Source organism: Helianthus annuus, chromosome 3, assembly GCF_002127325.2.
Source record: "Helianthus annuus cultivar XRQ/B chromosome 3, HanXRQr2.0-SUNRISE, whole genome shotgun sequence".
NCBI classification, from domain to species: Eukaryota; Viridiplantae; Streptophyta; class Magnoliopsida; order Asterales; family Asteraceae; genus Helianthus; species Helianthus annuus.
Window position 1 is genome coordinate 113,301,409 of NC_035435.2, and position 12,164 is coordinate 113,313,572.

At 39.1% G+C, this 12,164-nt stretch overlaps 1 protein-coding gene across 1 annotated transcript; it reads left to right on the top strand.

Moving 5' to 3' along the window:
* Positions 1 to 6,405: 6,405 nt before the first annotated feature.
* Positions 6,406 to 11,880, top strand: LOC110931796. The gene is made up of 6 exons (XM_035988124.1): positions 6,406 to 6,665; positions 10,686 to 10,816; positions 10,968 to 11,259; positions 11,349 to 11,383; positions 11,429 to 11,512; positions 11,609 to 11,880. Exons 1-6 carry the CDS (start codon positions 6,406 to 6,408, stop codon positions 11,767 to 11,769), a joined length of 963 nt encoding a protein of 320 aa, XP_035844017.1. The 3' UTR covers positions 11,770 to 11,880.
* Positions 11,881 to 12,164: the final 284 nt, after the last annotated feature.

Here is a 12,164-nt window from a genome sequence, read left to right on the forward strand (position 1 = left end):
TCTGCCTTTGGTGCATAGCAAGAGCGCCTGACCACCAGGTTCACTCCAACATCACCGGTCACAACCTCTTCTTCGTACTCAGTTTCTTCATCATACACTGGGTTATTTTCATATTCCTCATACTGTTCATCCTCAGACTCAGCAAACAAGTGTCTCTTACCGGCCTTCTTACACTCAGCTTGACGATGGCCCGTCTCACCACAATTGAAACATCTCGGACCACTACTACTAGCCCCCTTAGAAGTAGGCCCGGTATTGCTACCCCCTGGCTTCTGCTGACTAGGCCCGCCACGAGGTGCCCCACTGCCTGACCCAACGTTTCCCCCAGCAGGGGTAAATGAACCACCCACCCGACGGTTTTGCTTCTCAAAGGCCAACGCCCGTTGGTGTGCCTCAGGAATGGTTAACGGATCAAAAAGATTCACGGACTCCATGATTTAAACCCTTAGACCCCCAATATACCGAGAAACAAGTTGCTCCTCCGGTTCTTGAATATCATTCCTCGCAATCAACTGGTAAAATTCTGTGGTATAATCATCAACCGATTTAGCCCCCTGTTTCAAATTCTGCAGACGCTGGTACATCAACCTTTGAAAATTATGAGGCAAAAAGTTGGACCGCAAGCACTTTTTCATCTTGGCCCACGTCACGATCCTTGACTTCCCGAGTCTATTCCGTGTTAATTTCAATTGTTGCCACCACGCAGAGGCCCTACCTCGTAACCTGGTAGCGATCAAGGCCTCCCGCTTGTTTTCAGGCACCTCCTTGTACTCGAACACCTCCTCTACGGTAGCCAACCAATCGATGAACCCCTCCGGATTCAAACTAGACCCATCAAATTCTGGAATATCAACTCTTATCCCAGAATCCCAACGCCTGTTACCCCCTCCACGTTCACCCCTTGGTTGCCCCTCCCGTTCGTCTTCGGAAGTCGAATCATCACCAAATGGGTTACTAAGTTCAGAACCATACCCGTCATTGGGTCTCTGCCTCCTACGATTGATCAAGTCGGCCATCCGGTCAGTCAACTGATCGACCACTTGATCCAACCGTTCATCCACTCTCGCCATAAGTCACTGCTCCAACTCTCGTTCATACACTTCATCGAGAGGCCTGTTGTTGTTTCTTCTCGGAGGCATTTTGAGCCAGGAATTCGGCTCTGATACCAACTGATGTAGTGCGTGGTACGATAAATGAAGATTACACGTTGATTCTACGAATACCCGTGTAGTTCTTCCCCAACCCCCAAATTGTAACCCCAAAGGCCATGGAATTTGAAGTGAAAAAACTGTTTTCTCAAAATTCAATTCTGATTGTTCAAATGACTAGGGCAATACATATATAGAGACAGAAATTCGAAATGGGCCTAAAAAAGACAACGGGCCAAACACAAGCCCAAAAACAAAATGCCCAAAATACTTGAAAAAACATAAAAATGGAAAAAACTAATAGAAATAAGCGTTTTTTCAGCCCGGACGATGACCCAAACCGCTATAGGCTGTTTGCAGCAAGATAGAGCTTGTTCTCACGTTCGAATCGCCTGGTCGCACGTCCCAAACGGACCCCCGTAGCCCAAGTTAGAGCCATTTTAGTGAGGCCCCTTTTGTTACGCGGTCTTGGGCCTCCAAATACAAAATAGCCCGTTCCTCCACACTTGGGCCCGCATCAGTTTGCTAGGCCTTTAAGGAATCCACGATTACTTTTACGTTCTTGCTCAAAGTCTCGTTCCACTCGGTTTAGACGGTGGAGGATTTCTTCCTGCTCTGGTGGAGAAAAACGTGGCTGCTGCGACGGTTGTTGAACCGGAGGTCTAGGAGGTGCTGGATACCCGTGAGCTGAGTAATCTACTCCCCAAAGGTTTCCATAAGGTCTGTCGGGATGGAGGGCATTGTAATTAGCCGCTACCACGTATGGGTCGGCATCATAATTATAGTTGTAGTGCGTGTGAGTCGGCTACTCAAACGGGTTGTACGCGGTGGAACCGACGTACGCTGGTATAGGGTTATCATACCCAAATGGTGGCGGAGGTGGTGCAACTGGTGCAGAATTCACCTCTGCAGGGTGACCAGAAGGTTCCCCTAACTGTGGTTCTTCAGGCACTGGCAGAAAGTGACTTGCACTCGAGTGGCGAGGGGTGCTAAAGTGGACTTCCCCTCCTCGGGTAGACATCCGCGTGCCTGATCTCCTACGCCTTGGCGGATCAGGAGGTGCTGGTTGAACTGGTGGCGGTGGAGGCGGTGGCGTAACTGCCACGAAACGCGAATCCTCAGAGGGATCCTGCTGCTGCTGCTCATGAGGCGAGAAGTGGTGAGAAGGTGTGAAGTACCAATCACACTGGTTAAACCTTGCCTGGTAACTGTCGGGACCTTGATAGGGTGTTCCATGAAAGGATGACCCATCAGAGATCTCGATAGGGTGGTTGGGAGTACCCCTTGCAGGTTCTATGGGATCCGTGTCTTCATCCATATCTACCGCATTATCTTCGGAGAAATGGTCTTCAGGTCCTAAAGGTTTATAACCTATTGGTTCCTGGACATAATCAGCCGGATTAAATCGTCCTTGAAAGAAAGGAGTAGGATCGCCATAGGAACGGTGCGATGCAGATCGCTGGAGAGCTATAAATGAAGGTTGAGGGTTACTGGGGTTGTTTTCCGAATATGGTCCAAAAGAGTGACGGTATGAAGGTGTCGAACTGTGTGAGGTATACCGTCTTGCTGGCTCAAAGAGGTTTCTTCTACGTCTCTGAGGTTCTTCACTCCTCGTGCTGGAAGGAGCTCGCATGTTCGAAGGTCCGGCCTCGTGATCATTATGAGTGGTGATCGGCCCTTTGCCTCTTCCTCCTCTTCTAATTGCTGGTGGCATATTTCCTGCTTAACAACTTTTAAATCACAATAAACAATAAAAGACAAACTGGAATAACAATTCGAATTTGTCCTATGTTCTTGTCTAGACTCAAGTATGTGCAATTGTGTCATTGAGATTAAACACATAAGGATAGCGTTTAATTCACTCAACGTTGGCTCTGATACCAACCTGTCACACCCTGATTTCCACGTGTATCACCGGTGGGCCCGGTGGGGGATTACCGTGACGTAGTTGGCAACAATATAGTCAAACCACACAATATTTAAATGCACAGCGGAAGCATAAAGATAAATATATTTCAACTATTGAATGTAATATCCAAGTATCACAATCGTCGAAATATAATCCACAGGGGATCAAAATAAGATAGAAAAATAATTGTTCAACAGATATTGGCATCCCAAGCTTGCGAGACTCTAACGATGCTAAGGAGTGGCCAGCCTATTACGTGTAGAACCTGCATTAATCTTTTTGGGGAAAATACGTCAGTTTACACTGGTAAATACATTCAACCGACACTTTTGTAAAATGTTTAATAAAATTGATTTGAATGCACAAGGCACAAACTCTTTATAACTTAGGATAATTTATAATTAAATCTTGTAAAAGAATTACATGTTCACTATGCGTTCGGTCGCCCGGGTCGTGCCGGGTTTAAGGTTAATAGACACGCCACAAAGCATAAAGCCGTGGCGGGAAAACCAACGGTTATACCTTTAATTAATATAGACACATTGCCGGGTGTACGCCTACACCCGCGTGTCGGGGTCGTGGCCATTTCGTAAAATGATGCCAAGGATATCCGGGACATGGTCATTAAGCTCCCAAAGGCGTAAAGCCAACAAAACCAATTTTTAAACGGGTCACATTGAAAGCACCCGACTACTAATGAGTTGGGGTCAATTGCCCGACCAAGCGGTATTTTAAATACCGTAACCCAAGCCCGTATAACGGAAAACAAGTTAAAAGTATTTACCTGAGCAAGTAATATCCTTAATAAACAAATGCAAGTTTCTTTTACTGGTCTCCTACTCTGGAACGAAGGTTTAAACAGCCTATTAGAATCTTAACGGGTCTTTAATTTAGCCTTAGCTTAGACCGATCAGTTTCAAAGGATAATTACGGTTTAATCGCGTGAAAGGCGAAAACCGGGAATGGAATGTGATTCGCACCCAACAAGTTTAAAGACTTGTTTTATATGGGTAATATAACCACACTCTGGATTTTGAGGTCAAAACAATAAGGTTTGACCCGTTTCGGCTAGTTTATGTAAACTAGTTACATAAACCGAACCGTGCGCGCAAAAGGCATAACGGGTAACCGTAAGAGTCCTACACAAGTTTCCTAAGTCAATATGCTTTAAAGAGGTTGTGGTATCAGTAGGATACCTTCTATAATGCCCGTAACGAGTTTAAATCCATTATATGCCCCGTAGGGGTATTTTGGTCATTTTAAAGATTATAAAAGAGGTTTCTGAGTTCTACAGGAAATCTGAGTTTTCCAAACGGTTTATAAAGTCCAAAATACTCTATTTATTATTTAAAATCAGTAGCAACTGGAATCGGGTCAAAATACCTTGTAGAACTCAAGTTATGTCCAAAAAGGGTATATTCGGTATTTACCGAACCGGTGCCATAACCGCAGGTTATGAGCAGGTTAAAAATGATTAAAAATCTTTAAAAATCTCAAAATATTATTTTACATCAGTGTGTAAAAGGTTTGGTGTCGAAATTTGGGTTTAGATAGGCTTTACGCTAAATGCGCCGTTTTATTACTAAAGTTTCCGTAATTGCGCTATTTAGCATAACTCCTATTCTAGACCTCGGATTGACGTGAAATTTTAGGGACATGCTTAGAAATCAGTAACTAAGGTTATTGTCCTTTCACGTGTCCAAAATTCTCTTTTTAAAGTAAAAAGGGCGTTACGGTCAACTTTTAAGCTTTTAGCGGAAATGTGCTAAAGACTTGGACAAACTACGAACCGGTCACAGAGGGTTATACCATCATGTAACCTGGTCCTAAGAGAGTCCTAAGGCATATCTAACTCATACCATAACGGGTCAGAACTGAAGTCAAAGCAAAAGTCAAAGTTTTGCGACTTTCGGTTCCGAACCGGGTCAAAACAGTAAATGGTCGGATCAAACAAGCTTAGACTAGTTAATATACTTATTATCATGTTATATGAGTGTTAAAACAGGTTACACGCTATCTACATTACCGATTATGCATAAAATCGCAAAATAGCATTCTGTTGACTTTTTCTAAGCAAGTTTGACTCGACATTCGGACAAGTTAGAGTGGGAATCAGAGGGTGCCCTTTTAGGGGTTTAATGCCCACATGATTAACAACATATAACTACTTTTGATTCGACAACCCACTGGACCATTTGTGATTTATCGTAAAGTCAATCGTTAATTACGACGAATTGACTTTTAAGCTAAAACTATGTAAAACTAAACCACAAAGGGTTAGGCATACTTACAGAAGCTTGGTACACGACCAGAGATGTTAGAAGAGTGCTCTTGAGCTTCAGATGTGATCAAGAGAGCAGGTTTGAGGTGTGTTTACTAAGTGCACAACTCATGGCCTTTTATAGTGAAAATGGAAGCACAAGATCATCACAACTAAGGCTATAAGGGTTCCTTGATCATCAACATGTGTCCATGGGTGCTAGGGGTCGTTTAGGGGGCGCTCATGCTGCCATAATTGCCATATAAGTCGGTTAAAATAGCAAACAGTGCTCCTGTCCCCGTATTCTGCATCTGGCGGCCTGACGCGGCCCGCGTTAAGGATCAGGCTACCCTTACGCGGGTCGCCTGAATCCTAATGTCAGGCAACGAATCTGCACATGGCTCGCGGCCTGCGTAAGATCATTTGCATCTCTAACGCGGGTCGCTTAAGACTTGATTTTCAAGATTTTCAAATCTTTTGTAATCATTGACCTGGCCTTTCGGTTTCGAAGGGTAACTTTGCGATTTGGGCCTGGATTATTTGCGTATAAGGGCCTCGGAACTTCTACCCAACATATTGACCCTTGGTTAATTTATTATTACCCGAAAAGTCTTATCTTTCAATGTTTGACGCTTTTAACCCTTTTTTAATGAATTCGATCATAACTTTCTCGTTTTAATACGGAACTTCGTGAAATTTATATCGCGCATTCTAGGGAGAATAATTTACCATTACAAAGCCTTGGGTATGACCAAAGGTCACTCAGAGGTATAACTTAAACATGTTGACACATTTGGCCCCTGTAGTTTGTAATTTCTCACTTTCTTCCATAATTCATTCCGTACGATCCATGATTCATTCGTTTGAAGGTACGAGCATCATTTAGGGTCACTGTACAGTATATCTATCCCTCGTTGACATTTTTAACCCTCGAATGTACATACTTTCAATGTTTGTCAACTTTGGTCCTTTATTTAGTGTGCAATACCATGTGTAAACTTATGACACGTGTCAATACATTATTGGACGCAAAAATTTCGAGGTGTTACAGCAAGGAATTTGAGCGGGTGATGCAAGAGAAGTTCGAGATGAGTGTTATGGGAGAAATGAATTTCTTTTTGGGTTTGCAGGTTCATCAGTGTGAGAAAGGGATCTTCATTCATCAGACAAAGTACGTTGGGGATATCTTAAAGCGATTTCAGATGGAAGACTCGAAGCCTGCGGGAACTCCTTTGGCTCAGAATCATGGAATTACTCCTGATGGTACCGATGAACATGTGGAACCTTCTCTCTATCGTGCTATGATCGGATCTCTCATGTATCTTACCGCTTCAAGGCCCGATATTATGTATCCAACATGTCTTCTTGCTCATTACCAGTGTAATCCGAAGGTTTCTCATATAATGGTTGTTAAGAGGATTTTTCGTTATCTGAAGGGTTGTCCAGACACCGGTCTGTGGTATCCTAAGGATGATAACTTCGATTTGATTGCATTCAGTGATTCTGATCATGGCGGCTGCAAGATTGATGCAAAGTCAACATCAGCTGGATGTCAGTTTTTGGGGAATCGTCTAGTCACGTGGCAATGTAAAAAAGCAGACCTGTGTGGCTACTTCAACATGTGAAGTTGAGTACATTGTTGCCTCAAGTTGTTGCTCGCAAGTTCTATGGATCCAACAACAAATGCGCGACTACGGTTTTGAATTCCTAACTACTCCTATTTATGTTGATAATTCAGCTGCTTTACAGATCACTCGTAATCATGTACAGCACTGAAAGACAAAACACATCGAGTTAAAGTATCATTTCATACGAGACTGTTATGAAAAGAAACTTATCGATGTTCTGAAAATCCACATCGATGACCAACGTGCCGACCTTTTTACCAAAGCTTTTGACAAATCACGATTTGACTATTTACTAATGGTAGACGACATTAAGGTCAAGCCAGAGTAAAACCAACATCGGAAAATCATTTTTGTAAATATTTATTTGTGTTTTCTTAATTTCTCGTACTTTTTGCATTTTAGGGGGAGTAAAAACGAAAAATACAAAAACATTGAAAAACTTTTAAAAAATACAAAAACATCTAAAAATTTCAAAAACACAAAACAATAGAAAAACAAAAATGAGTTTCCTGGCGAGAAAAAGAGAAAATGATAGTACATCAGTGGTCTGTCGAAACCTCTTTAAACCTAAAATGAAAAACGATAAGCAGCTCTATGTAAGATGTATCGGTAGGCTCACAATCATTTTAAAGTGTGCTGGGTGATATAAACCTAAATCGACTGAAGACCGTGTGGGAACCGCTCATTGGCATATGGTCTTGGTACCAAAATTTCATTTGATAGATTGCCGAGGTTCTGAGATATGTGGTCTTTATGTTGTTTATCATCTGGGTATCATGGTTGTTTCTTTTACCGGAAAACAACGGGGACACAAGTCTAGATCTTCCATGATACCATACATACGTGTATATATCATACAAACATGTATATAATACATGATGCATACGACCTCAATAAGTGATAAACAATCACATGTCCCAATCAATAAGTGATAAAATATCACTGTTTATCCGGGAGTCGAGTTCGTCTCTTTGTCGGTACGATGGTACTAACCTGTTAACGGACTTGCTCCTGTGCCCTCATGCATCGAATATCAAGTTCCTCATAAATAAGTGATTTTATCACATAGGGCTTGTATTCACCCAAAAATAAGTGAGTATCTCACATCATATGCGTTGAAAACAGATGATAAATGGTATACTCACCAGTAAGATGAACTCTCGTGCATACCTTGATACTGGAATGTGTCGTGTGTGGATGAACACCGGTCGGTAAGTATAAATCATACCTTAACATATCCCCTAATCGCGAGTACATCTGATAAGTTGAGCTTAAGTGGACAACAATACCGATAATCGTTATAGGAGGCTTATCTTAGTATTAACTAACTGAATAACAAGAGCGTTTTGGCATGACCGTACACTGATATGATTCTCTTACCCTCAAAACTCGCAAAAAGAATGTCTGTAAACAAGAAAACATAACTACACTGATATTATAGTATATTCTATAATATTATTTTATTATAGTTTTGATATAATATAATCATTACGTGCTAAACAAGAAAACATAAGTTTGCGCGTATTCCTTGTTGCATGCAACGGTTTATCTCAAATCAGAATCTCTAGAAAATTATACATACATATATAGATATTCACCCCAAACCCAAAACCCTAATCCTATTTATACTTCAACTTCCTTCTTCTCCGAATATCAAAAACCAAAATCATTCTCGCAAACTCTCGTTCAGGTGTTTGATCACTCTCTCAAATCTCTATTTTTTTAATTATTTGTTTTCTTCGATCGTATTCTATGTTGTAGTACTAGTATTAGTTTTTGTTGTTCGTTTGCTTTTTCTGCATGCATGTTTTATTAATGATTTTGTGAAGAAAACATGATAATCTGTATAAGCTTTAGGTTTTTGTTTCTTGTGTAACTGGATTTTATAATTTAATAATTATCAATTAATAAATAACTACTTTGTGGCGCGTTAAACCAGGGCGTCTCCGAAAATCACAAAAATAATTTGGCTGGCTGGCCCTATTCATTAATCTATTATCTTTGTTTGCTGATTTGGGTCAAGTCATTAATCCATTATACACTAATGCCAATGGGCTTCTCAATCTGATTAGCAAATTAAAATAGTTAGGCTTTAATATTTTTGGTTCATACTTTATAAATCCAGGGCCTTTAAGTTTTTTTTTTTTTAACATAGTGATTATTTTTGAATATATATATATATAAACTATAATTTTTTTCATGTTTTTGGTTCATGCTTTATAAATCCAGGCAGTGGCGGAGCTTGACCAAAAATTTCGAGGGGACGCAAAGTGATAGGACCCAAATTTTTTTTTCTTATCGTTATGTTTTGGGTCGGGTCGGGTTGGCTATTCGATTCAAGTCGGGTCAAATAATAATAGTTCCAAATAAAACAAAGTGTATATTTACAAAACCACCCATCATATTTATATACAAAGTTTATAAATATTTAGGATATACAATTTAGGAAAAATAATCGGGAGGGCGATCCTATATAATTTTAAAGTTTTCGGACGAAAAATCGAAACTTATACACTTCTAACCGAAACATTGGGGTGGGCGAGTGCACCCCCGGGCAACCACAATACTTCGACCCTAAATCCAGGGCCTTTAAGTTTTTTTTTTAACATACTGACTTTTTTTTAAATATATATGTAAAAAAAACTATAAAATTTTTCGGGACCTATATTTCTAATTGGGCGCAGAGCGGTCGCCCACCCGGCATGTGCCGGCCCTGCTTTAAACCATCACTTGATAAAACAAAACTCTATCTTATTACCTGAGTTTATATCAAACTTCAAAGTTTTAAAATCAATAAAAAATAAGTTTTTACTTTAATAAAAAGAAAGAAATCACTTAAAAAAAACTGTAGTATTGTAGCTGCTTCAGTGAAATTGTGATGTTCTTTAACATTATTTGTTATAATTTAATCCATATCTGATTAGTTTGATATTTAAATACCAAAAAACTGTGTTGCAGCCTGCAGGACATGAAAATATCTTATTATTTAATTATTCCAATTTGTTTTGTATCTTTTCTTCTTTTCCATTAGGGAAAAGTTATCATATTGATAGGGATGGAGAGTGGCAGATCAAGGGGTGTTTTGGAGTTCCCTTGAACCCCCTCGGTTTAGAAAAAAATGAAAAAAGTAGTAGAAATTTTGTATGATTTAAAAAAAATAGTGAAAATTAGTGATAATCTACCAAAATGAACCAGGTGAAAAAAATTCCTGGATTCGTCGATGTTGGAAAGAGTCGATCAACTCTATGAAAAAGTGTTAAATGTTTCTGTTTCAGTGCACATAATTACTTATTTTGTTGGAATCCAAACATGATATAAGACAAAAAGAAAGGATGATTTAAGGTTCAAGTGAAAGTGAATTATTTATTGGGGGTTTGAGATTGTAAAATAACTTAATAAGCTAAGCCCTTTTTTGGGTTAAATATAATTGATTAATTAGCAAGAACATAAAAGTTTAAGATTGACCACTGTATATATCATTTTCATTACCTATGATTATCAACTAAAATCTTTGTCTTGTTATACAACAAGCATGTTCATATCAAAAAGAAAACATGAACCGACACACTATATGCTCAAGATCGAGTCGTTTTCCCTTCTTTCTGAAGTGAAAATGTCCAAGATTGAATCGGATGTTTTTGAAGCCTGCGTTCATAAATGGTAAACTTTTTAAAGCTCCTCATTATTTCATTTAAGTTTGTGTGGCTCTCTTAACATATCGTCAATGTTGAAATATATAGGAGACTAGATTTGTACCCAAATGGAAACAATGAGGAAAACGGGGCCAACCACATTGCTTTATATGTGGTAATATGTGACACTGAGAGTTGCCCAAAAGGGTGGGAGGTCTGTGTTGATGTTTGTTTTTTTTGTATATGAGCATATACATCAAAACTATGTAACCTTTCAAGGTAATATCTTCCCTTCTTTCATTTTCTGGCCATTATATATATATATATATATATATATATATATATTAAAAATATATAAACTATACGTTATGTTAGTCTATGTGTTTATAGATGCGAATGGGCATAGGACAAGGTTCCATGAGAATAAGACGACATGGGGTTTTGACAAACTAATATCATTGGAGTCTTTTATGGAGGGTAAAAACGGGTACCTTTATGATGATTCCTGTGTGTTTGGAGCTGAGGTTTTTGAAGTCCATGAGTTTACACAACTAGATCGGTGCCTATCGATGAAGAAGCCTCCAGCAACGATGAATACTCATAGTTGGACAATTAATAAAGTTTCAGCTATAACAGAGGACGAAGTGTATTCACAGGTCTTTAAAGTTGGAAAAGTCAAGTGGTGCGTTCTCATAATCCATAATATATCAAAACATCAGATTTTTAACGATTTAATGAGTTATAATTCTATCTTTGTTTTCTTGACTCAAGGAAATTATCACTCTTTCCCAAAGGATTCGACTCAGGTAAAGATACACATTTGTCAATCTTTTTAAATGTACATGATACAGCTGCGTTTCCTAATGATTGGAAAGTTTATGCAAAATTCAAGATTCGGGTTAAAAGTCAGGCTACCGAAAATGATATAGAGAAAGGTATTTTATGTATAAAACTTCCAAATTAAAGCTTGACCTTTTTCTTCATTATTAATTAATTATTTGTGTTTCTTTCTTTTTCATTGTACGTTGCAGAAACTGATAATTGGTTCTGCAACTCCGTTGACAATTGGGGTTTTCCAACTATGATGATATTGAGTCAACTCAATGACTCTGAAAATGGCTTCTTGTTGAATGATAACCTTACGGTTGAAGTAGAGATTTTAGTAATGGGGATGCTCAAATATTTCGTTTGAAGCCTGGTGTTTTTGGTTTCACTACTCAGTGGCTATGTGTTCTCCATCTTTATGCTGTTGAGTCAACTCATTATCTCAGAAAATGGCTTCTTGTTGAACGATAATCTTATTGTTGACGTCTGAGTGACAAGGATACTCAAATATCTATCTTATTATGTTTTCCTAGCTTATAATTAATGTGTGCAGAATTACATCAATGGATGAACACTTGGTATTTTGAATATTTAATGTCTTGCTCAATTATTGTTGAATGGTCCAGAGAACTTTCTAGGCGGTTTTCGAGAGTAAAAATGAGTGCCTTTTCATTGACTACTTCTAGCTACATTTTTGAAACTTGTTTACAAAGACAATTGATTGGTGAGCATATATAATTCTCGTGGATGGCCAGATCAAGT